This window comes from Bufo gargarizans, chromosome 10 (assembly GCF_014858855.1).
Source record: "Bufo gargarizans isolate SCDJY-AF-19 chromosome 10, ASM1485885v1, whole genome shotgun sequence".
NCBI lineage: Eukaryota > Metazoa > Chordata > Amphibia > Anura > Bufonidae > Bufo > Bufo gargarizans.
In genome coordinates this window covers 122,323,746-122,351,227 of record NC_058089.1, presented here as the reverse complement: position 1 = coordinate 122,351,227, position 27,482 = coordinate 122,323,746, and the positions used below count along the sequence as shown (strand labels likewise).

The following is a 27,482-nucleotide window of genomic DNA, read 5'->3' as shown; positions in this document are numbered from 1 at the left end:
TGAAACTTACACAAATTTTAATGTCATATAAGAGTAAAATGCTTTACAGGCTATTACAATAAATGAGGGAATGAGCAGAGGAACTTGATGTCGAAAATGTCCGCCTGGTACCTCGTTGTGTAAAATGATCCTGTGACGACACATCTCTGTATTACCGCATCGTAGTGGCAAGATCCTAGTGCAGCCAGTGACGCGTAGACTGAAAGGACACAGCATCTCACGTAAAACACTTTGCCAAGCCGTCTCTTATGAGCTGGAGATTTCCGCCTTCACCTGGCTATCGGGTGGTAGAGGTTTGCCCAGGTGTTGCCCCACCGTTGGGCCATACCTATCATCAGATCTGGCCTCCTCCACCTGCTTCTTCAGCAGAAATCCACCAGACACACCCTCAAACTCCTGAAAGGGAATGTATCTGATGGGCTTTTCGTCCCAGATGGTCTCCATTCGCTTCTCCCAGCTCTTCAGTATCCCAACCCGAGCTTCCTGAGGTAAGTGTGCCACACCGTATAAGATCTGAGGCTCCAGGACTTGGAATCCGCAGTAATTCAGAATGCCATTCTGTAAATGCATAAAAAACTCAATTACCGTAGATTCTGCTTAATGGAGACAAACTCTACTGAGGAGGAGAACTGTAACACCCAGTCATCAATGAATTCATATATTTCCAGGAAGAAGAGGGATGCACAATGTGGAGCTCCAAGAGAACATGCTTCAGAATTTTTATATAACGGGAAATACAAGCATCGCTCCTCCCCATGCTGGGGAGATCTCTGCACGTAATAGCAGTGGTCTCCTCCGCTAGCTAGCAAGCGATTGCCGTGAGGGAACACTTCCCTCCCGCAATCGCTTGCTCAATCGGCTTGTGTAATACAGGCTTTAAAAATCTGAATTGCCCAATGAATAAGCATTTTCTCGTGCTTATTGGGAAATCGGCGGTAGTATTACACTGCAAGATGATCGCTAACGAGCATTCGTATGAGCGCTCATTAGCAATTATCATCGGCCAGTGTTATACAGCCTTTAGGCCCCATCATCTTTTACCACGGTGGTGGATCATGTGACGGACCATGTGATGAGCGTAGTGACGTCATCAAAGGTCCTATTCCTCACAGAACAAGACAGAAGAGAAGCCGGCTGCGCGAACAAGTGGATTAAGGTGAGTTAAATTTTTATTTTATTTTTTAACCCCTCCAGCGCTATTGTACTATGCATTCTTTATTACGAATGCTATTATTTTCCCTTATAACCATGTTATAAGGGAAAATAATAATGATCGGGTCCCCATCCCGATCGTCTCCTAGCAACCGTGCGTGAAAATTGCACTTCATCCGCACTTGCTTGCGGATGCTTGTGATCTTCGCGCAGCCCCATTCACTTCTATGGGGCCTGCGTTGCGTGAAAAACGCACAATATAGAACATGCTGCGATTTTCACGCAACGCACAAGTGATGCGTGAAAATCACCACTCGTGTGCACAGCCCCATAGAAATGAATGGGTCCGGATTACCCACGAAGAACCCCACATGTGATTTATAGCTCTGGTGCCTGTATATGTGGCGGAGGAGCTTTTGGTTTCCTCAAGTACCATTGCCTAGGTGTAACCACTAAGGGTACTTTCACACTTGCGGCAGTGTGATCCGGAATTTCGGTATTTTGAATGCCGGATCTGGCACTAATATATTCCTATAGACAAAAATGCCGGATCCGGCATTCAGGCAAGTCTTTCATTTTTTTTCACCGGAAATAAAACCATAGCATGCTACGGTTTTATCTTTTGCCTGATCAGTCAAAACGACTAAACTGAAAACATCCTGATGCATCCTGAACGGATTACTCTCCATTCAGAATGCATGGGGATATGTCTGATCAGTTATTTTCCGGTATAGAGCCCCTAGGACGGAACTCTAGGCCGGAAAAGAAAAACGCTAGTGTGAAAGTACCCTTACTTCTGCACCCCTCACCCCGTAGATTGCGGATGCTAAATATACCGCGCCTATTGACATGAAAAATGTCCTGCTAAACAAAGGGGGAGAGCGGAATTTCTGACGAGAATTTGAAGACTCATGAGTAGTGACCAGGGGTCCTCATGAGTGTGTAGGATTAACACGAATCTGCATATATAATAAGCAAGTGGAGGGTATTAAGTTGGTTCCCTGCACAAGAGAAATTGTGGGATCAATACTGATTAGCTATTATTAAGTTAGTGAGTTTTATAGCAACCAGATATTGGGTGCCCTACGATGATGGGTAATTCTAATGTTACAGGATATAGTGAAGAGATGCAGCAGCGGCTCAGCTAATGCAGTTAGGAAAAGCATTTTGTCATACTAAGTAGCAGCGATTTCCGGTATTATCCGGAAATATGCAATATTGTGTTCCCCCTAGAGCAGAGGTGCACAACCTGCGGCCCACGGGCCGCATGCGGCCCCCAGGGCCAAGATTTGCGGCCCCCATCCTCCTGGACAGAAACACAGCTGATTGTAAAATCAGCTGTGTTTCTGCCCGCAGCGCCGCGCGATGGATCATTACAGCTCTTGCCCCTGCACTGTAGCAGGAGCAGGACGGGTCGTCAGCTGTCAGTGACAGCGGGGGAGCCGAGAAGAAGGCAGAAGCAGTTATCAGCGCTTCTGCCTTCTCCTCACACAGGTGAGCGCTATGTAGGGTGGATCCGGCTTGGGGGCGGAGGAGCACAGAGCTGCAGCGTTAGGAGTGCCTGTGTACAATGCCCCCACCGCAGGCTGGTTTACCCTGTAACTGGGGCTCCTTTGGATGCCCCAGTTACAGTGGAAATAGTGCAAAAAAAAAGTCTGTGTCCCCAAAGGTCTTTCAGTGAACTCTTGGGGACAAATTATGTGGAAAAAAGATATTAAATAAGTTAAAAAATTATTTTAAAAAATATAATAAATTGCAAATAAAATAAAAAATAAAATAAAATATGATGTGGCAAAAAAATAGATTATAAAAAAAAATACAAATAAAAGCAAAAAATAAAAGGAAACATTTCAAAGTAAAAGAGTGTTCACTGCCCCTAGCAGTCTTTTTATGATCTCTTGTCATTATGTGGCAATATATTGAAAACAATTATGAAGAAAATAAAAAAATAATAAAATACAAATAAAAGAAAAAAAAAGAAAAAGTGCAAAATAGTAGAGTGTTCATTGTTCCCCAACAGTCTTTTTATGACCTCTTGGGGGAGATTTTATATGGCAAAAATATATTTAAATATTAAGTAATAAACCAATTATAAAAAAAATAATAATACAATAAAATATTATTACAATATAATACAAATAAAAGTAATAAATAAAAAGGAAAGAGTAAAAAATTCACAAAAAGTGTCAGTGTCCCCCAAAGGTCTTTTTATGACCCCTTGGGGGATATTATTTGTAGCAGAAATATATTAAAAATTAAGTTAAAAAAGATAAAAGAATAATAAAAGAAATAAAAGAAAAAACACCCACACCAACCAAAACCGTTGCCATTATCGCCCCATTCATGTGAAACTAACTATACATATAAATATAACAAAACGACTGACACAAAATACACAAGAGCCAATTAAAATAATAAATTTTGGTGTCAGTTTGCATATTTATAGAATAAGGAGCTATAGTTTGAAAGAAAAAAAAAAACTTTTAAAAATGTTTTGTGCAGTTTTCCCTAAATAAAACAAAAAAATTATGAGGCTCTACCTGTCAAGTGAAATATTGTTGCAACAATTATTTTGGTAGTCCCAATACATAAAAAAGTTACAATTCGAACCACCAGGTGCACAAAAACATAAAAAAAAGTGTCTTTTCAGACCTGGTTATCAAAGTGTTAACCAATAACCGCTTTCCCCACTAGTAAGAGAAAGTGCTTACTGGTTATTGCAGGGAGCCTCTAACTGTCAGGAGGCGGTAATAACCAGGGAGCACGGCCACTGCAGTGAGGGAAATCACTGATTTATAAACAAGTTCCTGAGGTGTGGCCCCTGAACCAGAAGATGCATGCTTACCTGCTCTATGCCACCCTGCCCCCGCTGCCTCTCTGCTCCATGCCACCCTGCCCCCGCTGCCTCCATTTTCCGGTTCCTGCACTTTTATACCTGTCCGTGCATGACCACGGTCACAAACACCGCTCCAGTCAATGACTGGCTGCAGTAGTGACTCGCTGCTTGTGGCCACATCACCGCTGAAGCCAGTGATTGGCTGCAGAGGTACATGTGACCATGGCCATGCACTGACAGGTGTAATTAGCGCCGGTAGCAGGTAAGTATAACTCTTCTGTTTCAGCGGCCATGCTGCAAGGAAATCCCTTTGAGCCAGGGAGGATTAGCCATAGACCTCACAGGGAAATTTCCCAGGGGGCCGTCTGGGCCCTCCTCACGGCCAGCCAGTGAGAGTTTTTGGGGATGTATTTTGTGCTTATGGGGGCAGTATTATGTTATGAACTGTGGGGCGGTATAATGTGCCACAATATGGTATTGCTGGGACTTCAATCAATTTGTACCCGACTACAAAATGGGGCCACTGTTAGTATTTTTCCAGGGCCAGCAGTGAGATATTCAGGTCAATTACTGGAAACACGTCTTCATAGGGACACTCACTCATGATAACTGTCGGTATAATCGTGCCGCACATCTCTCTGTGTGATCAGGGATGTGCTACTGATAGTCAATGTAACTAAATGACGGAGGAATGACTGTGATAGCAATGATTCCTCCTGAGTCACTTTACATCGGCCTGTGTACATTGCGGCCCCTTGAAATAGAGCGATGTGACAATGCGGCCCTCAGACCAAAAAAGGTTGTGCACCCCTGCCCTAGAGGGTGCAAATACAGTAGGAGAGTAAATAAAAGGTTGTGGAAAGTGTATTGAAGGAAAAGGAATGTTGATTAAAGGATAATAATAGGCCGGTGCAAGCGAAGTGATGGTGGGAATTGTCTATGGAAGTGACTGAGAGAAATGGAAGTAAGTTGGAGAAATGAAATGAGCAGATTACAAGATGGAGGATTTTGAATCATACAGAGAACAAAGAAAGTGCCATGTGTCATCCCTTCCCCCATCACATCTGCTGTAACTTCCTAAAGTAATTATGTGACTTGTAGTTCCACAAGAACTTTTCCTGTTTTCTCTCTGGAATGTGCTCTCAAAAAGAACCCCTCCCATCGTGTATTCACATCCCCCTCCTGTGTTCAGGAATTCAATCCCCCCCCCCCCCCCCCATATGGGGGTTGGGGGGGGGGGGGCTGGTAATATTGGTAATGCATCTGCAGACTGTGAAGATACTAACGTGTGTTATCTATAGATCTTACAGACAGGGCTCCAGCATTGGATTAGATCCCGCAGTGATTGCTCCATGATGCCAATTGGAAGTGTCCAATCCTATCAAGTTTTTTTTAAAATCAGATACATTTTTTATTATTATTGTTATTATTTTGAAAAAATAAACAGTATCATTTAAAAAAAAATCTTGTCTCATATAGTATGTTCAATACAGTGCAAAAATACTCTTTTTACAATACAGGATAGCCAATACACAGGATCCTTAACATAAAGAACCCAACCAACCAACCAACTCCCCCCACCCTCTGTGAGACCTTATCGCGAGTAAATAAGCATAGACATGTGTAAGACCTATTTGTTTTAGTTCCAGACCATGACATCACCTTGATGAATACAAACAACCCCACTTCTCCCCCCACCCGATTTAGCTCGAGAAGATCCTCAGACTACTTTGCAAAGTTAACAATGTGCTACAAACTCCAGATCTGTCAATCCAGGGGCCCCAAATATTATCATATTTCGACATGCAATTACGCTTCATGCATACCCCCTTTCCAACCCTATGACGGTATTCATTCTTGCAATAAATTCCGATATGCTTGGGGGAAGCGGCTGTATCTATTTAGCAGCTAGGGTTTTGTGTGCCTGATATAATATTCTGTTAATTCCATTTGTAATATTTGGTTGCAAATTATCCGAATCTAACATACCAAGCAAGCAAAACCTAGGATCCAGTTTATAATTAGCCCTATAAATTTTGTTTAATAAATTGATTATATCTGTCCAATAGCCCTGTAGCGCACTGCAATTCCACAGCATATGGAGCAATCCGGCCCCTTCTTCCCCACATTTCGGGCACTTGGAGTCAGATCTATATCCCACCTTCCATAAGAAGATTGGAGTTCTATATACCCTGTGTATCATATAGAGTTGAGATATTCTAGCCGCCTCACTAGGGGTTAGAGTAGGAATCTGTTTAAGGACTTCTTCCCATTGGCTGTCTGAGATGGGGCCCACATCCCTCTCCCACTTCAACTTAACTTTGAGCGGATAGTTTTTCAACTGTTCATATTGCAAAGTATTATAAGTATCCGAAATAGCTCCTTTGACAGGACCTGTTTCTATCAATTTTTCAATAATGTGATAAAATACTAATTGTAGGGGGCGCACTTTATCCTGCGAACTGATAGCGTGCCTTAACTGAAGGTATTTATAGAAATGGGTAGACGCAAAGTTGTGCAAATTGTTTAAGGATACCTTGTGAATATAATTGACCTAAATTCCATCACCCTTGGCACTCCCAGTCAGAAAATCCCTGCAGTTTGGACAATTCTATTAAATTAAGGGTTATGCCAGACAGGTTAGGCCAGAAAGTGTTGCAACTGAGCTGCTAGGAAATATACAGTCATGTGAAAAAATTAGGACACCCTTTGAAAGCATGTGGTTTTTTGTAACATTTTTAATAAAAGGTTATTTCATCTCCGTTTCAACAATACAGAGAGATTAAAGTAATCCAACTAAACAAAGAAAACTGAAGAAAAGTCTTTTCAAGATCTTCTGTAAATGTCATTCTACAAAAATGCCTATTCTAACTGAGGAAAAAGATAGGACACCCTTGCCCCTAATAGCGAGTGTTACCACCTTTGGCTGAAATAACTGCAGTGAGACGGTTCTTGTAGCCATCTACCAGTCTTCGACATCGGTCTGAGGAAATTTTACCCCACTCCTCAATGCAGAACTTTTTCAGCTGTGAGATGTTTGAGGGGTTTCTTGCACGTACAGCCCTTTTCAAGTCACCCCACAGCATCTCAATGGGATTCAAATCTGGACTTTGACTTGGCCATTCCAGGACTCTCCATTTCTTCTTTTTCAGCCAATCTTTGGTTGATTTACTAGTATGTTTTGGGTCATTGTCATGTTGCATGGTCCAGTTCCGCTTCAGCTTTAATTTTCTAACTGATGGTCTCACATGTTCTTCAAGCACCTTCTGATACACAGTAGAATTCATCGTGGATTCTATGATGGTGAGCTGACCAGGTCCTGCTGCAGCAAAGCAGCCCCAAACCATGACACTTCCACCTCCATGCTTCACAGTTGGTATGAGGTTCTTTTCTTGGAATGCTGTGTTTGGTTTACGCCAAACATGTCCTCTGCTGTTGTGTCCAAATAATTCAATTTTGGACTCATCTGTCCAAAGAACATTATTCCAGAAGTCCTGGTCTTTGTCAACTTTATCTCTGGCAAATGTCAGTCTGGCCTCGATGTTTCTCTTGGAAAGCAAAGGTTTCCTCCTTGCACACCTCCCATGCAAGTTAAACTTGTACAGTCTCTTTCTGATTGTAGAGGCATGTACTTCTACATCAACAGTAGCCAGAGCCTGCTGTAGTTCTCGAGATGACACTTTAGGGTTTTTGGAGACCTCTTTTAGCATCTTGCGGTCTGCTCTTGGGGTGAACTTGCTGGGGCGACCAGTCCTGGGCATGTTGGCAGTTGTTTTGAAAGCCCTCCACTTGTAGACTATCTTCCGGACAGTGGAATGGCTGATTTCAAAATCTTTTGAGATCTTTTTAAATCCCTTCCCAGACTCATAGGCTGCTACAATCTTTTTTCTGAAGTCCTCTGACAGCTCTTTTGCTCTCACCATGGTGCTCACTCTCACTTCAACAGTCAGGAGCACACCAAACTAAATGTCTGAGGTTTAAATAGGGCAAGCCTCATTCAACATGCAGAGTAACGATCTACTAATTATGTGCACCTGGTGTGATATACCTGTGTGAGATCTGAGCCAATTTAAGAGGGAATACATGTGAGGGTGTCCTATCTTTTTCCTCAGTTAGAATAGGCATTTTTGTAGAATGACATTTACAGAAGATCTTGAAAAGACTTTTCTTCAGTTTTCTTTGTTTAGTTGGATTACTTTAATCTCTCTGTATTGTTGAAACGGAGATGAAATAACCTTTTATTAAAAATGTTACAAAAAACCACATGCTTTCAAAGGGTGTCCTAATTTTTTCACATGACTGTATAAAGGGGTTAGGCAACGCCAGTCCCCCCCCCTTCTTTACCACGTTGTAATGTTTCATATCGGATTCTACTATTTTTGTTTTTCCATATTAAGGATCGAAATATTCTCTGTATCTTATAAAAATAATGCATGGGAATCCATACTGGTGAGTTATGCAATATGTAGAGCAATTGTGGCATCCATATCATCTTAAGAAGATTACCTCTACCTATCATCGACAATGGGAGCTTATGCCAGGTGACCGCTTTCTGTTTAAATCTATCCGTTAGTGGTATTAGGTTGTTTGCTACATAAGATCGGGGCTGAACTGAAATAGTGACTCCAAGATATTTAAAGGAGGAGACCACTTTCAGGTTAACATGATCTAAGCAAAGAGATTCCGGAAGAGGGGACAGCGGAAGAATAACTGACTTATTCCAGTTGATTAGTAAACCAAAGTTTTCCAAAGTCTGAGATTAACGATATAATGGGATCAATTGATGATGTCAGATCACCCACATATAATAGCATATCATCCGCATACAGCGAGACTCTTTCCTCCACCGCCCCCTTCTCCAAACCTTGTAGAACGCAAAATACAAGCCAGGGGCTCAATGGCAAACAGGAGGGGTGACAAAGGGCATCCCTGCATGGTGCCTCTCTCTAGTGTCATCATTAGGGATAGCTTACCATTTATTCGCAGCCTAGCCCTCTGTTGGCTATAAAGCAATTCTACCCAATTAATGTATCCAGGGCCGAATCCTAGTTTTGCCATAACCGCCCATAAGTATTCCCATTCAACACTATCAAAGGCCGTTGCAGCGTCTAAGGAGACCACTACAGGGCATCCCACATCCCGTTCTGTTCCCCTCATCTGAATATTGAGGAACAGACGCCTAAGGTTTAATGACGTGGATTTTCCTGGCAAAAACCCACATTGATCTTCATGTACAATGTGGGAGATAACATTCAGGAGCCTATTAGCAAGTACCTTGGCCAACACTTTTATATCTACTGTTAAGAGTGAGATGGGTCTATATGAATCTACCATATTGGGATCCTTATCTGGTTTAGGGATCACCACCACCAATGCTTCTCTCATAGAGCTAGGTAAAGCACCTGTCCTATAAGATTCATTAAACACCTGTAGGAGATGCAGGAGCAAAACTTCTTGATGTTTTTGGTAGAATTCCCCAGATAAACCATCTCCCGCAGGTGCTTTTCCGTTAGGAAGTGACTGCACCGCCAGCACCATCTCTTCTAATTGAACGTCCCCATCAAGTAATAACCTCTGATCATCAGACAGGTTGGGCATCTGGATATTATGCAGGTATTGCTCTCTGTCATTCCCTAGTCTGGACGTATAGACTTCTGCATAGTGCTCATGGAATATGTTCATTATGTTATCATCTCCCGATACCTGAACGCTCATCTTATTAGTGATTCCCAATACACAAGAGGGGCCCGATTGGGTTTTAACAATAGTAGCTAATAGGTGACCCGTACATTCCCCTTCCATAAAATAATGTTGAGTTTTAAAAAATTGTTTGTCCCCAGCCCTACTAATCAAATGTTCCTTCAGTAGATCTTGCGCCTCCGTCCAGTGCGAGGAATTTTCTACAGAGGGGTCAGAAATATATTTAGCTTCCGTAGTCCGAACTCTATCCAGTAGTCCTGCTGTAACTGCCCTGATTTTAGTTTTATGGGAACTAATTCGTTTAATGTATGTCCCTCTAATATAAGCTTTCATTGTGTCCCAGATAATGGAGTGACTCGCTGAACCTTCATTATTGGTAAAAAAGAATTCTGTCAAAGCAGCAGATATCACAGTACCAGTATCAACTAACTGGATCCAAAAAGGGTTTAGTCGCCATGGTTGTCTCGGACCCAATAACTCTCTCCCTAAATCCAGTACTACCAATATCGGGGAGTGGTCAGAAATACTACGGGGTAAGTACCTAACATCCTAGACCTTATCTAACACTCCCTTAGGTCCCACAGCGAGATCTATCCTAGAAAGAGAACTATGTGATGACGACGAGTAGCAGGAGTATTGCTTCACACCGGGATTTCTGGACCTCCACAAGTCATACAAGTCTACTTCAGCGAGCGTCTTGGCTGATGAGGATAGAGAAGGGCCGGAGGCCCCACTATCGGATTGGAATTTATCTAGGGATTCGTCCAAGAACATGTTAAAATCGCCAATTATTAGAACTGGTAGATCTGGAGATTTGGAAGGGAAGGATAATACGTTTTTGAGAACTTCGCAAGAATATGGGTGAGGTATATAAACAGCCACTAGTATCATTTGGTAATGAAACACAGAACCGTTAATACATATAAAGCGACCCTCATCATCCACATGTACCTCCCTCGATATAAAGGGGAGATTTCTATGCACCAACACGCTCACCTCTCTCGATTGCGTGGAGTAGGAGGAATGTAAGGGCCCACCAGAGCGATTAGCTTGGGGGACACATGAGGGCAATGACCCCATATTTTATGGCAAGTTTATTAGGCAGTTTGTGTTCTCTACCCCCCCCCCTCTCCCCCTTTTTCTTTCCCTTCCCGCCTTATTTTTCAGGTGAATTTACCTCAAGATGCTGAATCCGGTTGGAGCTGGTTCTGTTTAAGTTTGAGATTCTGGATGGCAACTGGAGCGGAGCTGCTGATTGGTTGCTGCCCTGTTGCTGGGGGAGATTTCCAGCTATTTGATTTGTTCCTGGCCGCAAGGCGGGAAACTTGTCCCCTTTATATTTTCAGGTTCGCCGCTACCTCAGGGCAGTCGTCACGGATCTGGACAGCGCCCGCCCTTTCTCCCCCCCCTACTTTAATCTTGTGCTATCTGTCGCTGTGCTTTATTAGAGGGGCTGTATCGCTCAGCTGATGCTGAGTGGATCTTGGTCTATATGGATGGTTTGAAATTGGTATTTATTGTTATGGTTTATGGTTTTAATTATTAATTAATTTATTAAATAATTTATTGGTTTTAATTTTGGTTACCCTTAATAAAGCACTTCGGCCATTTCTATTCCACTAAGAAAATGTTGTCATTGTTTTTATTTATCTAATCACATATGGTTGAGGGGGAGTGGTGTCATTTGCCCCCATGAAACTTCTGTGCCACCCAAGCCTTGGTAATAAGATGTGTTCTCTCAGAAGTGAGATGAGATTCTGAGAGGCACAGAACTGCCGGTTGATACGTTTGTAGAGCGTAGAGCCCCCTTACATTCCAGGCAATTATTCTAAGGGTACCCATTTATGGTTTTAAACCATAGCAGTACCGGTCCGTAAGCAGCCTCGCCCCGGTCATACACATAGAGCCACTGGTGTCTAGTTGATAAGGTCTCACAGCCCCGACCACCGCCCTCCCCCTTCCCAACCCATACAGAACAAAGACATTTCACATACACGTGAAGCCTTGGGGAAAATAATTTCCTGAACTTGTGGAATACAGTTTTCAAATCTACCTATGAACTCAGTTGAAGATGCTGAAACCACTCCTATCAGGTTAAGGAGCCGATAGTCTCTTCTTAAGGAACACCCCCTTTTCTGATGTCATGTCTGCTATTTTAGTCAATGTAATGTGAATAAAACTCGCTCTTCTACCATGGCTCAGGGGGGATAAGAAGATGCTTTCATGAAACCACCTAGTTTGTCTGGTCTCATTATGAAAGCAGTATGGTGTACACATACTTATTGTCATGGAACCATGAACCAGACGTACAACAAGAGATAAGTGGAAAATAAGAAGGTTTTATTGAAGAGCAAGCCGTAAGCAAAGTCCGAACGGATGGCTAAACCGAAGCAGGGTCTTGCGGAGACAGAGGTCAGGAACCAGAAGGGTAGTCAGACGAAGCCAGGAACAGGAACCAACGGGGTAGTCAGACGAAGCCGGAATCAGGAACCAACGGGGTAGTCAGACGAAGCCGGAATCAGGAACCAACGGGGTAGTCAGACGAGGCCAGGATCAGGAACCAGAAGCAGCAGCAGTCTTGGAAGCATGTGAACACAGGAGGACCAAGCAAGGAACTGAAGCCACAGACCTCCTATATATATGAGCTGGGCATCCAGCTCCTCCCAGTGGGAAGGAGGAGCCGCAGGGTGGGAGGCTACAAGAAAACCCAGAAACCAAGATGGCCGCCAGCACATGTCAAACAAAGGGAACAGCAAGGAGGTAAGACCATGACAGTACCTCCCCCTCAAGGGCCCCTCCTCCGCGGAGTAAGGAACGGTTTCTGAGGGAAGCGTGCGTGGAAGGCTCGGAGCAAAGCAGGAGCATGGACATCTGCGGAGGGAACCCAGGAACGCTCCTCTGGACCATAACCACGCCAATGGACCAAAAACTGCACCCGGCCGCGGACCAGGCGTGAGTCCAGGATATTGCTCACCTCATACTCCTCACGATTGCCCACTTGGACCGGACGAGGCCGAGGAATCGAGGAAGTGAAACGATTACACACCAGTGGCTTCAACAGGGAGACATGAAACACGTTGGAGATCCGCATGCCAGGAGGAAGCGCAAGGGCATAGGCTACCGGGTTTACCCTGCGAAGCACTCGGAAGGGACCAACAAAGCGAGGCGCCAGCTTGGGAGTGGGCACTCGAAGGTTGAGGTTGCGGGTGGACAACCATACGCGGTCTCCGACCTGGTAGGAAGGAGCGGGCGCTCGTCTGCGATCAGCCTGGAGTTTCTGGCGCTGCGCAGAGACCTCAAGGGACCTCTGGATCTGTACCCAAGAAGCACGTAGGACGGAAAGGTGATCCTCCACAGCCGGAATATCCTGGGGAGAGAATACCTCCGGTAACACGGCAGGTTGGAACCCATAATTGGCCATGAAGGGAGACGTCCCAGAGGAAGAGTTCACCGCCGTGTTCCTGGCAAACTCAGCCCAAGGCAGGAGGTCAACCCAATTGTCTTGGTGATCGGAGACATAGCAACGAAGGAATTGCTCCAAGGCCTGATTGGATCGTTCTGCGGCCCCATTGGACTGAGGGTGGTAGGCCGAGGAGAAAGAGAGATGAATCCCCAACTGGGAGCAAAAGGCGCGCCAGAACCTGGACACAAACTGACTCCCCCGATCCGACACAATCTCCTTGGGCAAACCGTGCAACCGGAAGACCTCCCTGGCAAAAATCGAGGCCAACTCTTGTGCAGAGGGTAACTTCTTGAGAGGAACACAGTGGCACATTTTGGAAAACCGATCCACAATCATGAGAATGACCGTATGGCCTCGGGATGCAGGGAGGTCCACAATGAAATCCATCCCCAGGTGTGACCATGGACGCTCCCCGGTGGCTATGGGTTGCAAAAGGCCCAACGGAAGGTGCCGAGGGGACTTACTCTGGGCACAAACGGAGCATGCCGCTACATATGCGGCGATGTCGGAACGTAGAGAAGGCCACCAGAACAGACGTGAAACCGCCCAGGACAGCTGATTCTTTCCAGGGTGCCCCGCGGCCTTGGAGTTATGGTAGGTTCGCAACAACCGAGTGCGCAACTCCTCAGGCACAAAACATCTGCCGTTGGGTCTCCCAGAGGGAGCACCAGATTGAGCCGCCAAAATCTGCTCACCCAGAGGAGAAGTCAGGCTGGTGCGAATAGCGGCCAGGATCTGATTCGGGGGTATGACCGTAGTCGGAATCGACTCCTCCCCGGACAGCTCGGAGTACTGCCGTGATAAGGCATCCGCTCTGATGTTCTTGGAGCCGGGTAGGTAGGAGACCACGTAATTAAAACGTGACAAGAACAGAGCCCATCTGGCCTGACGTGGTGTCAATCTCTTGGCCTCAGAGAGGTAGGTCAGATTCTTGTGGTCCGTCAGGATGAGAACCGGAACCACCGAGCCCTCGAGCAAGTGCCTCCATTCTTTAAGGGCCTGCACGATGGCCAATAACTCCCTGTCACCAATCTGATAGTTGCACTCCGCGGAAGACAGTTTCCGGGAGTAAAACCCACAAGGAAGCAGAGGACCCTCTGGTGTTCTACGCTGAGACAGGAGGGCGCCTACTCCCGTCTCAGACGCGTCCACCTCGAGGACAAAAGGCAACCCAGGGTTGGGATGCGACAGAATCGGAGCCGACACAAAGGCGGACTTTAGAGCCTCAAAAGCTCGGATGGCCTCGAGCGGCCAGACCTGAGGATTACTGCCCTTCCTGGTCAGATCCGTGAGAGGCTTGGCTAGCATGGAAAAGTCCCTGATGAACTTCCGATAATAATTGGCGAAGCCCAAAAAGCGCTGCAGGGCACGAAGCCCACTGGGCTGGGGCCACTGTAAGACAGCCGAAACCTTCTCAGGATCCATGGAGAACCCCTCAGCGGAAATGATGTAACCTAAGAAGGTTACCTGGGATCGGTGAAATTCGCATTTCTCAAGCTTACCGAACAGCTTGTTCTCTCGTAAGCGTTGCAACACTCGTCTGACATCCAGAATGTGGGCCTCCATGGATGCAGAATATACCAAGATGTCATCCAAATAGACCACCACACACTGCTGCAACAGGTCACGGAAAACATCGTTGATGAATTCCTGGAAGACTGCGGGCGCATTGCACAACCCAAAGGGCATAACCAAGGATTCATAATGACCGGTCCTGGTGTTAAACGCGGTCTTCCACTCATCGCCCGCCTTGATCCTTACCAGGTTATATGCCGCCCTCAGGTCGAGTTTGGTAAAGACCGTGGCCCCTTTGAGGCGATCGAACAGCTCGGAAATCAAGGGTATCGGGTAAGCGTTCTTGATCGTGATGCGATTGAGACCCCTGTAATCGATGCAAGGCCTCAACTCGCCGCCCTTCTTTTTCACAAAGAAAAATCCAGCCCCTGCCGGGGACGAGGATTTGCGAATGTGTCCGCGTGAAAGCGCCTCCCTCACGTACTCCTCCATGGCCTCATTCTCCGCTACCGACAGTGGATAGACTTTGCCACGAGGAGGAACGGCACCGGATTGTAACTCTATGGCACAATCGTATGGGCGGTGCGGAGGTAGGGCAACCGCGCGCACCTTATCGAATACATCCCGGTACTCTTCGTATTCAGGAGGCAACAGAGAGTCCGAGGAAGTACACAGCAACTTGACAGGCCCATGGATGCAACTAGCCCCACACTGCGGTGACCACGAGAGGATCTCGACCGATCTCCAATCGAAAGTCGGATTATGCTTCTGGAGCCAGGGGTACCCCAAGACCACCGAGTAGTGTGGAGACGAAATAACCTGGAGACAGACCGACTCTCTGTGAACGGCACCAATGGCTATCCCCACTGGAAGGGTCTCATGAGTCACGTGTGGCGGCAGAAGGGGTCTGCCGTCTATCGCCTCAAGAGCCAGTGGGGAACCTCGAGGCTGCAGAGGAATGGAATTGGCGGCAACGAACACTCTATCAATGAACAAACCACCAGCACCAGAGTCCACCAACGCCTGGGTCGTCACCGAGCCCCCGACCCAGGAGAGGACAACCGTGATCAGTGGTTTGTCAACACGGGAAACCGGGGACGAGGAGACTCCACCCAAGATCTGCCCCCGACAGGACCTCAGGTGCGAGCGTTCTCCCGGACGGTTCGGACATGCCAACCGAAAATGCCCACCGAGACCACAGTACATGCATCGGCCCTCGCGTCTCCGGAGTACCCTCTCCCCCTCAGACAGGCGAGCAAACCCCCGCTGCATGGGTTCACCCCCAGACAAGTCATCCCCAGGAGGCGTGGGAGGAGAGGGAGGCACGGGTGGGACAGCAAACGTAGGCGCCAATCTGTTAGGAGACCTCCGCAGGCTCTCCTTAAAGGAAGGTCTCTCCCTGAGTCTGGTGTCAATCAAAATCAGGAAAGAAATAAGAGACTCGAGCTCCACTGGTAGGTCCTTAGCTGCAACCTCATCCTTCAAGGCATCCGAGAGACCATGAGAGAAAGCAGCGACCAGAGCCTCATTATTCCAGCCCACCTCTGCTGCCAGGGTACGAAACTCAATGGCGTATTCAGCTACGGATCGTGAACCCTGTCTGATGGACATAAGGAGCTTCGCAGCAGAGGCAGCACGAGCCGGCACATCGAATACCTTCCGAAGAGAAGCAACAAAACCGGAAAACTCGGCAACCACCGGATTGTTGTTCTCCCATAAAGGGCTGGCCCAGGCCAAGGCCTTGTCCGAGAGCAGCGAGATCAAGAAGCCCACCCTTGATCTCTCAGTAGGAAAGGCATGTGGCAGCAACTCGAAGTAAATGCCCACCTGGTTAAGGAAACCTCGGCACTGAGTTGGCTCTCCCCCAAAGCGCTGTGGAAGGGGGGCAGAACCGGTCATACCCTGAAACACCACAGGCGCAGCAACAGGTGTCAGGGTAGACTCTGGCGCAACAACCGGAGCGGCAGTAGGAGCGGGCCCAGGAGCGACAACCGACCCATCGGCAATGGAAGCTAAATGAGCCGTGCGTTCAAGCAGGGTTTGCAACGCCACAGCGAACCGACCCAACAGGTGATCCTGCTGATCAAGTCTGGCAACCAGCGTAGGTAGCGAGGGTGGCCCTGTACCGTCAGAATTCATGGCTTGGTCCTAATGTCATGGAACCATGAACCAGACGTACAACAAGAGATAAGTGGAAAATAAGAAGGTTTTATTGAAGAGCAAGCCGTAAGCAAAGTCCGAACGGATGGCTAAACCGAAGCAGGGTCTTGCGGAGACAGAGGTCAGGAACCAGAAGGGTAGTCAGACGAAGCCAGGAACAGGAACCAACGGGGTAGTCAGACGAAGCCGGAATCAGGAACCAACGGGGTAGTCAGACGAAGCCGGAATCAGGAACCAACGGGGTAGTCAGACGAGGCCAGGATCAGGAACCAGAAGCAGCAGCAGTCTTGGAAGCATGTGAACACAGGAGGACCAAGCAAGGAACTGAAGCCACAGACCTCCTATATATATGAGCTGGGCATCCAGCTCCTCCCAGTGGGAAGGAGGAGCCGCAGGGTGGGAGGCTACAAGAAAACCCAGAAACCAAGATGGCCGCCAGCACATGTCAAACAAAGGGAACAGCAAGGAGGTAAGACCATGACACTTATACTTCTAATTGATTTGGTCAGGACTCTATCCTCTAAAGGAACAACTTTTAGCAAATGAGGCAGTGGAAAAATGGCCCAAGGGTCATTGGAAGGGGTTTAGGCAGAAGCCGTTCTGTCCTGTGGGGGGGAGGGGGTTGATCCTTGCTATGGTTCCCTTACTTCACTGGGACTGAACTGCTAGCCGCCCTTCACCCCCTTGGATGCCATGTACAGAATGTGCCAACCTTGGGGCCACTGAATACGATCAGCATGAACACCATTGATAAAATACCTGCATAGGCCACAGAATAACATTGATGTCTCCATTAAGGCCCCTGGGTGTATTCATCGACTCGGAGCCACCGGTGGTGAAGGATAATATTGCTTTCTTATTCTGTAAAAATAAAAATAAGAGGTTAGAATGAGATTGCATCATCCAAACTAATTTCATCTGGCATCTGATAATCCAGAAACACTCATAATCCATCAAATATCATAATGTGGAGTCTCTGAGGAGCAGTGTAGCGGAGAATATTCGATAATCCGTCGTCTATAGGTTTCCTTACATTCCAGAATAAAGGATGTACGATGTATATAGCAGTGGTATCTCGGCTTTCATGTGAGTTCATGTATGACGGCTCAATCCTACAAGTCAATGACGGCGGCATACCTTGAACGATGCTTCAGAGTACTTTCTTTGATAGCTGAACGCAAACTCCATACAGAAGATTCGTTCCACCCATCCTTTCATTATGGCGGGCAACCCGAACCAGTACAAGGGAAACTGGAACAAATAACAAATGTCAGTTTTAAGACCTCAGCAATACTCCGGCATACCACCATTTGAATTGACTAAATGTAAATGTGTTACAATATTTAATTTAGGGCCCCATTTCAAATTTTGCCAAGGGCCACATATTGTCTAAATCTGGCCCTGGGGTAAGGCCACTGTTACAGTGGCAGAGTAATGATTATACCAAGCTTAGCCCACGTCCGCTCTTACACTCAGAATCCTAGTATTCTGTCCTGGAAAAGAAACAGAATGCCAGAAATGGCATATTCAGTAGATGCCGGACACCGCCTGCGCCTGGCCGATCCCATTTACGGTAAGTGGGGTCCACCAAGGGTCTGGCGTGAATACTGTCTCTCTGCAGGAAACATACCACTGCATGGTTGGTAAGGTGGTCAAGGATCATGGCAGTCTTCTCCTGCATTACATAACACCATTTGGGATATGGAAAGGGACACAAAAAATGCCACGGAGAATGTGTGATGGCAGGGGGAGGTCGTGAGTCATGAAGAGATAGACTTTTTGTGACCCCATTTTGTGACTTTTTAAACACCTGGGCGACAATATTTAAAGGTGGTGAAGGTCTGGATATTATTCGTGAAAAACTTCTCCAGTCAGGTGAGTACAGGGAGTATCAAAGACCAGCGTAAAAAAAATGGGTCTTTGATAAATGACACCCTAAATATTCTGGCTGTACAAGGCCGAGAGGAGTACCTGTCTGATTTGGACATTCAAAAAAAAAAGTTTAAGTCGATTCTGGAGAGGCGACTTGACCTGTGCATTAGGTGTGGTGGAAAAGCAGCAGATAGGACCAGCAGAGCCATACTTTTGTTGGCGGAATCAAGATGTTTCCATCAACAAGGTCATCTCGGTGGAGATCAGGCGGCCCTGTGGTGGGATATGCATGAGCTAGATGGTAAAGGCAGCCACGGCAGAAGGGCATTTAGCTAGTCCCTCAGTATGGGTAGCTGCAGGTGGCCAGCTGCTGACCCAAAGGAACCGGACGAGAAAAGGGTGGTCCTGGCCAGAAAAATATTGGTCAGATGATCGGCAATGTAGTATAGTTGAGGAGTTTCTCCCAGTTCCCCATAAGATCTATAGAGGATTGTACATAAGAATAAACCGCCAGGAGTCACGAAGCAAACAATGCTCTAATTTAAAAAATAATAAAGGTTATGTGTATAACCTACCAATAGGGGTTTCCAGAAGTATACATTGATGGCCTTACCATTACGATTGGTGGTGTCCAACCCCTGAGACCCCCACTACTTGAATGGTGCAGAGCTACACTAGTACCAGGTACATCCACACATAGTGCTGACATCTAGCACACATACCTGAAAGATTACAAGGTCGGCCTTCTCCACTTTCTTCTGCTCTTCCACAATGTCTTTGGAGAGACGCCCTTCCTTCCACGCTGCCTCAGCCTCTGCGCCATATTTGAAATGACTCGGATCCTGGGGACTACCTGCATGAAAGCGGAATTGGTCTAAGGCTCTGTTCATATCATAGTAGAACCTTGTGTCCAAAATTGGTCCAAGGCCTCGAAGTACAGCACTGCACAGGCGTTAAGTGGCATTGGTCACCCATAGATGCCCATGCAAAAAAATAAAAAAGTAGAGGACGCAGTATATATTGTGGGACGCCTCTTTTCTATGCAGAGTAGTCAACCTGCTTTTCTATGCAGTAAAAAAAAAAATGTATACTGAAACTGGAGAACCACAGGTTGGAGACCACATTTTTACAGGTTGCCCGTCCAGCCCATGGGCTATGTCTAATATTGCAGCCCAGCCCTACTGACTTCAATGAGCTGCAATACCAGACAAGGCCTATGTATAAGAGTGGCAGTGTTTCTGAAAAAAAGTTAAAAAAATTCTTATGCTGGACAGGCCATTGAAGTGCTGCCATTATTCTTACCTGTGACATCATCACGTGACAGGATAGCATTAAACTTCATCTCGTAAAGATCAGACACGAGAACCGTCCAGCCCTTCTTCTTAAGAGCTGCCTGAGCTGCTTCCATCATGGCATAGTTAAAAGATGTCCTCTCTTGGTGAGCAAATACAATCAGCGCTGTTTTTCCTATTAATATCATAATACTCAATTAGTCATTTAGCCACAACTGGGACTTTTAAGGAATATCTGTCATCAGGATCAACCCTATTAAACCTGGCGTACTGTCTGGTAGGGTGGATCATGGTGACTAAAATGACCACTTCCTCTCTGCAATTGGTATGACCGATGCTGATCAATTCTGAGCACCGATTCACCTCCACCTCTGCCAGTGATATTGATAGGGCCAGGCATCCTCACTGTTCCGATGCCTGACCCCGAGTGCCGGTACTATTGGCGCATGTGCAGTTGAGATCTCATAGTGGGGATGAATGCTGTCAGATCTTTGCTGCACCTGCAGAAGATTTCAGGGCAAGGCAACAGAGCCTGGCCATCTCACGTAAGTAGTCCTTCCCAAAGGACTGCGGCTGGACGGAACGTGCATCTTCATCGCGAACCAGACTTGAAGAGAGAGCTCCGAAATGCGTTGTCTAACTGAAGTTTTACCAATAAAGTTCTTCAACCACCCAATGGTCGCGTCATTGCATCAATAGATGTCTAATCTGCATCAGACCTTTATGGTCTAAGCGTTCAGCGCTTCCTACTATGGTCTCGTTGGGAGAGGCAGCGCTCTAAGGGGCTGAGGATGCCACCCACCCTCCATGCTGCAAGAGACCTAATCGGCCGTGAACAATTTCTGGGTTGGACTGAAATGTTGTCCGTGTCTATTGGATGGAATAAAATCCCTAAAAACTATTTAAACTCTACCCGAGTGCCGTGATATTTTATAACATTATTGTTTGATGACTCCCCTATCATTGAGCACTGGGACCTAACCACTAAAGTGGAGTGCCAACCATTTTTCTTTCTTGCTCTAAGGGGTTAGGCCAGCCCCTCGGTGCTCCAAGTATCTCATTTGCATATAACTAAAGATAAAAATGTATCTGCATCTGTAGTACTGATTGCAGATAGAAAGGGCTCAATTTGATCAACCTTACCCGGCAGTATGTCTGGTTTAATCGGGTTCATCATGGTGACAGATTCCCTTTAAAGGGGGGGGGAAATAGTTGGAGAAGAAATAAGAGTGGGTTAAAAAAAATTAAAGGGCCCCCTCTCAACACATAGTAAATGCCTTTTTGGCCAATCATTGGCTCAGGTGGTTCACTGGGCCGGCCAGGGACTGGCAGAGGGGGCCCTTCCTATATCCTGAGACAGGACTAGTGAGGACCCAATAAGTGGCAGAAGGGCCAGGAGAACACTTATCTTATGCTTACTATAGATATATCAAGACTAAGGCCTCATTCCCATATTTTGTATGCGCTCTGCAAAACGATAGAAGATGTCCTATACTTGACGGTAAAATGAGGTCCACGGATCCATTGAAGTCAACGGGTCTGCTCAAAAAACGGCTGCAACACGGATGTCTCAATGACATCATACATATTTTGAGGAATGCAATATATTTATGGTTGTGTGCAAGAGGCCCGACCATGTGATTATTCCGGGCACAAATGCAAAAACCTTGTACACCATTATCTACAGGACTGGTTCTCCTTATGTAGGGTAGAGGGGCCTTTTTGGCTCTTGCAGATTCCAGATCCTATGGACAACAACCCGCCCTCCAGGGCAACCGGCCTGCGTTTAGTTGACCTTGTGACCATATGAATTGCAAAATAGGAAGAAGAACCTTTAGGCCCCTTGGAGATGAGCATGTCTGGATTAGGTCCGGATGCGTTGCGATGCTGTGAGGAATACCAAACCTTGTGCCCGCTTGATGTCAACTATGTTGAGCTCACGAGACACGGTATGGTCACTGGTTACCAAGGCGTGGCGTTACGCCCTCCTGGAGGAGCGGGTAAGGTCAGTCTTGGTACAGTTTTCACAGACTCTTCCTGTCCACACGGGCACAGAGAGGCAACAAGCTGAGAGAGCCTTTTTACTGCCCCAGTAAAACAGCGAGTTCTCATCCCGGAAAGACTGTCACCAGTTTCTTGTTTCATATAAGCCCGGTCCGCTAACGGGAATATATAGGGTAAGAAAACAACCCGCGGTATTTAATTGCTTTAAGGGCTCACTAGAGATAACACTATACACACAAAGAATTTATACAGTGGTCTGACGTTACAAATACAGGTGGTATGCTACAAACAGGATTAAACAGAGCAAAAGTCAGTTTACCAAATGGATAAGTCCTTTTGGGTTGTGATGAGTCCTTAGCTGTAGTCACATGGAGGGCAGTGATGTCAGCAGCTTGCAGGTCCCTCTAAACACATGGCACGATGTGACCCCCCTACAGAGAAAAGACACGCCCACTTGCTGGCACAAGCCTTTTGACCTGTAGCCGGCCCCTCCCCTCCGGACCTCCGGGAAGGGTCCACTCCCCCTCTTCTGGGGCTGGCAGCAAATGAGCCACAAAACCGATTAGGGCTCATAGCTCCAGACCAGAATGTCACAGGAAGGTGGTTCTGGGACCAATGGATTCCCCTGGGTTCCAGCTACCATGAGAGTCAAAGCATGGTACCGTTATTTGGTTTCTGTGGGGAGATATGTATATCTCCCCTCCCTGGCATCCCACCACCAAACTATGACCATGGGACTGTTCATCGTGGCCACAGGGACATAAATACTGTATGTATCGGGTTTATGCCTGTGATGGACGGGCGATTCATAATTCCTTATAAACCACCAGCTCCAATATGTCTGAAAATTCAGACTGAACTGGAGAATGGCCTAGACCCCCTGCAGAGAGGTTTTTCCTGTTCCATTAGCTGGCTGAATGGATGTGTAAAATTGTACGCAAGTGGCTTGCTTGGCCAGGACCTCCTGTGGAGTTCTCTGACCTCTGCTATCTGCCTGCACTTAGAAGCAGGGCCTCCCTGTGGAGCTTGATTTCCTCTCTTGGCTATCTGCCAGCAGAGGGCTGGAGTGAGAACATGGCTGACAATAAATAATAATCCATATTCTTTCATTCAGTGAAAACTGTGCAATTTCGCAAAGTCATTCAGTTTTGTTTGCGATCGCGTTTGATAAAAAACTGAATGTTTACAAACAACATCTTTTAGCAACCATCTGCTCAATTCACTTCTATAGGGCCAGCATTGTGTGGAAATTGCAAAATATAGAACATGCTGCGATTTTCACACAACTCACAAGTAATGCGTGAAAACCAATGCTCATGTGCACAGCCCTATTGAAATATTGAAATGAATGGGTCTGGATTCCATGCGGGCGCCAATGCGCTGAAAACTGTCTCGTGTGAAAGGGGCCTTAAAGAACCCTGGTCACCTGCAAACATTGTAATTGTATATTATATATAAAAAAAAGAGGAAAGCAAGAAAGGTTGGGGTTCCTAGAAGACCCACAAAAGACTCACCAGCCATTGCGTCCTCTCCTGACTTTTTCTAAACCGGAGTCGGGTTCACCTTTGCTCAGTTGAAGTTGCTTTATTAACTACCACGCGGAAACAGGGCATTTGAGGACAAAACCTGTGTTTTTATAGATAAGCTGGCCCACTCAGATTTGTCGTCACCAAGACACAGGTAAGTGAGATTGAATCTACCTTACAATTAGGCACACACCCCTTCCCTGCCTCCGCTCAGTGATAGAGCAGACCCCAGCCCAGGACCAGACAGGTTATTCTCGTTATTTCAAGTGCAAATATTGATGTGTCTGCTGTATATAAATCAATGGGGAAGAGGAAAATATATAATTACTATCATAAGCAAGAGGAATAGCAGAGGCGAACAAGAATTAGGTGCCTGTTCACACAGTGGTAAATGCAAAACAAAAACAAAACAAAAAAAGGGATTATATATTAGCAAAGACCATTCGGTTTTACAAAATGTGATCTTGCTACAAATTTCTTCACGCGCAGTATTTTTTGTTGCAGGAATTTCTGCAACAAAAAGCCTTGTTCAAATGAATGGAACCGATTATCAGTCACAGTGTGAAGACACCCTTAGGGCTTGTGCACACAAACGTATTTGTTTGTCCACATCCGACCCGCATTTTTTGCATGTCCGATGCTGACCCGTTCACTTCAGTGGGGCCATATGAGATGCGGACAGCACACCGTGTCCTGTCTCCAGCCGTATGTCTGTTCTGTGGCATTCGCAAAAATATAGAACATGTCCTGTTCTTGTCTGCATTACAGAGAAGGATAGGATGGTAGACATGGCGGCTGGTATACATGTTTTGTGGATCGCAAAAGAGGCAACGGCCGTGTGCATGAGCCCTTAAAGAGGTGGTCCGAGTGATGCATACTGATGACCGATCCTCAGGATAGGTCATTATCTGATGGGGGTCTGACTCCGGGCATCTCTACAAATACGCCTTGTGAGTGCCACGGTCTCTTCCTAGACCTGTGATGTCACGTTCATTGGTCACGTGGCCTAAGTGCAACTCAGTCCTATTCAAGTGAATACCAAGCACAGTTGCTATCCAATGGGTATCACTGCTCAGTAAGCTGTGAGGAGGCAGTGGCGCCCACTGGTGTCGGACCCCCACGATCACATACTGATAACCTATGCTGAGCTTTAAACACTTGGAAAACCCCTTGAACAACCACAGATTCTAGTAATACAAATTCAATCCATTCTCGTGCAGACACATATATGACGCATAAACTAAGCCCAACAGAGTAAGGCTACCTTCACACTTGCGGTAGCAGGGTCGGGCAGGCTGTTCCGGCGGGGAAACAGCCTGCCAGATCCATGTTAACACTAGCCCACCATGCCGCCGGAAGTCCGCTCCGGCCCCATTCACTATAATGGGGTGGCCCGGTGGTCCAGCCACAGCACGGCAGACAAGCCGAGAGGCAGCCGGACAAAAAAACGCAGCATGCTGTAGTTCTTGTCCAGCCGCCTTTCTGCAAGTTTTCTGTGCTGCGGCCGGACCTCTGGCTGGCCCCCATTATAGTGAATTAGGCTGGAGCGGACTTCCGGCGGCACAGTGGGCTACCGTTAGCACGGATCCGGCAGGCTGTCCCGGCAGCTTCTGCCGCAAATGTGAAAGTCGCCTTACATCATTTTTTATACCTCTGCTAATGGAAAGAGTCTTGTCTACTCCTTAAGATATATTTGTGCATAAACCGCTACATACTCGACAGATATGCGACGCACGGGGGTTAACAGCCATGGGATTCCTTTAAGAGGAAAAAAGTTTAAATTGGTTTGTCGTGACGCCAGTTGCAGTGAAGCAACAAGGGCACAGGGCCCCTTTTAATGATATGGTGTTGGATGGCACCCAGGTGTAGGAATGCCAGAGTGGTGTAGGGTGGCCTAAATGTCCCTTAAAGGGGTTATCCCACTTTGCGTTTTCATACTTACCTGCTGCCACCGCGCGTTCACTTCCTGGATTCTGGCTGGGGGCGGGCTTCATCATTATTGAAGTCTTCTCCCGGCCGGGCGGAGCGCTGGACTGAACGCGCACGGCGCCGCGCATGCGCAATGGTGACTTATTTCTGTCCAGTATAGTACAGAGCCGGCGTGCGCATTTCCAGCTCTGTACTATTCTGGCTGGGAAGAAGTCACCGTCGCGCATGCGCGGCAGCGTGCGCGTTCAGGACAGCGAGCGGACCGGCAGGGAGAAAAAAATGAGTCTTCTGGGCAAGCGCGACCATCGGGATTTTGGAGAAGAGCGGTGGTCGTAACCAGGGGAGACCGAGTCACAACAATAAGGTAAGTGGGGGTGAATGTTATCCTAATCGGTGGGAATTTGTTAATAAAGTATATTTACAAAAATGATCACTGTCAAATCATTAACAGATTTAACAGTGATCATTATGATGGGATAACCCCTTTAATTGTGTTGCACATGTCACAGTGCTCCTACCTGGACACGCTGGAACCCCAGGCGTTGTCGTGCAAAGCAGAAAAAGGGATAGTTGATGAAGGGGATGATGAAATAAATTGAGTTCAGACCTTGCGATGAAGTAGATAACGGCTTTACTTGCATAAATGTTCATCAGGAAAAAATCTTCCAGCTTTGTCTTGGTCACCAGCAGGCTTTGGCATAAGTCAGGCCGGCAAACAATCTTGGCCCTGCTACATCTGTTGCTCTCTGGCTCTGCTGTGCTAATGTTGCACATATGCTGAAAGTATGGTTAATAATTCCAATGTGCGAAGGGAGCGGGCTGGGTGAAACCAGAAGTGTTTTTATTGAACATTTACTGCAATGACAAATACATGACCTTCGGTCTGAGAGACAGGATAGTAACAGTCTATTCTGTCCCTACATCCTAATGACATTCACATAAACAGATATAGCATTCTTAGAAAAGATAATAATCGATTAATATGTGCAGCTCTATTTACAAAATAGTATAATAGAAGAATATATATTAACATCAGCTCCTATAGCAATTGCATTCACTATGCATTAGCACCATGTGACACGCAGTTTACTTCACTAACATTTGCACAGTGTTTATCTACTCACACTGCATCACCAGCAGCCTTAGCTGATTACAGGGATGTGAATTTAATCATTTTACCCTGTTTATTGCTCAGAATATGTGTTCTCTTACCTGCAATGACAAATACATGACCTTCAGTCTGAGAGACAGGATAGTAACAAGATATTCTGTCCTCCAGGAACCAAAGGTCTGTGTTTTAAGTTCCCTCCTCCCCTGCTATGAGGAATGCTATGTCAGTCAGGCTTTAAACCCTCTGCTGCCATCTACTGGTGATTCAATAGAATTGCCATAAGTTTGTTTTTCCTATTATTACAGCCATACTTCTGGGATTGTTGAAGCTGGAAAGGTATATATATATTAGTTTATTTTTTTTTATGGGGTGCCTAGCTTTTGACATACCTTACACTAACAGGATTAAATACAAAACTTTTCCTTTTCTGCTGTACTTAGCTTGGTAGTCTGGTCTGTCTCTGGTTTAATACAGGGAACTTTTTCCTCCTGGCTTCAGGCTTTGGCCTTAATATCTAGCAGAGCTGAAGGTGCTCTAGCTGGCCTAAGCAAGGCTCGTCCAGGAGGGACAGGCTCCTGTTGCACACCCTCCCTTGGCAGGGGGTAAATTAGACTACCCTCTAACTGTCACCGCCAGTTCTGTGAGAAGATCTGGCAGATGTTCTTCTCTACCGCTTGTATGACGTTCTTTGTTTTGGTTTCACTTTGTCATCTCCTTTCCTTCTGCCAGGTGTCACTTATTTAGACTAATCGTCTTCCTTTATATTCCCTCCCATACTGCCTCACTTTGCGGTTTATACTACTTCCTGGATGAAGTGTTCACTGCTGGAGGCTGCTGCTTCTGCTGTTTGCTCAGATAAGTCTTTTCCTTTATTGTATTTCCTTGCTGGCTTGATTCTAGGTGACTCTGACTCCATCCGTAT

At 46.4% G+C, this 27,482-nt stretch overlaps 1 protein-coding gene across 3 annotated transcripts; it reads right to left on the bottom strand.

The window, feature by feature from the left end:
* LOC122920798 (NAD(P)H dehydrogenase [quinone] 1-like) lies at positions 1-26,682 on the bottom strand. Of its 3 annotated transcripts, none has more exons than XM_044270534.1 (6): positions 26,662-26,682; positions 20,001-20,165; positions 19,421-19,551; positions 17,964-18,077; positions 17,586-17,687; positions 1-558 (listed from the first exon to the last, which is right to left on the bottom strand). In XM_044270534.1, exons 2-6 carry the CDS (start codon positions 20,107-20,109, stop codon positions 247-249), a joined length of 768 nt encoding a protein of 255 aa, XP_044126469.1. In that variant the 5' UTR covers positions 20,110-20,165; positions 26,662-26,682; the 3' UTR covers positions 1-246. The 3 variants fall into 3 exon arrangements, with proteins under 3 accessions (XP_044126469.1, XP_044126467.1, XP_044126468.1); XM_044270532.1 differs by lacking the exon at positions 26,662-26,682 and adding an exon at positions 26,057-26,105; XM_044270533.1 differs by lacking the exon at positions 26,662-26,682 and adding an exon at positions 23,509-23,595.
* Between the last annotated feature and the right edge of the window lie 800 nt (positions 26,683-27,482).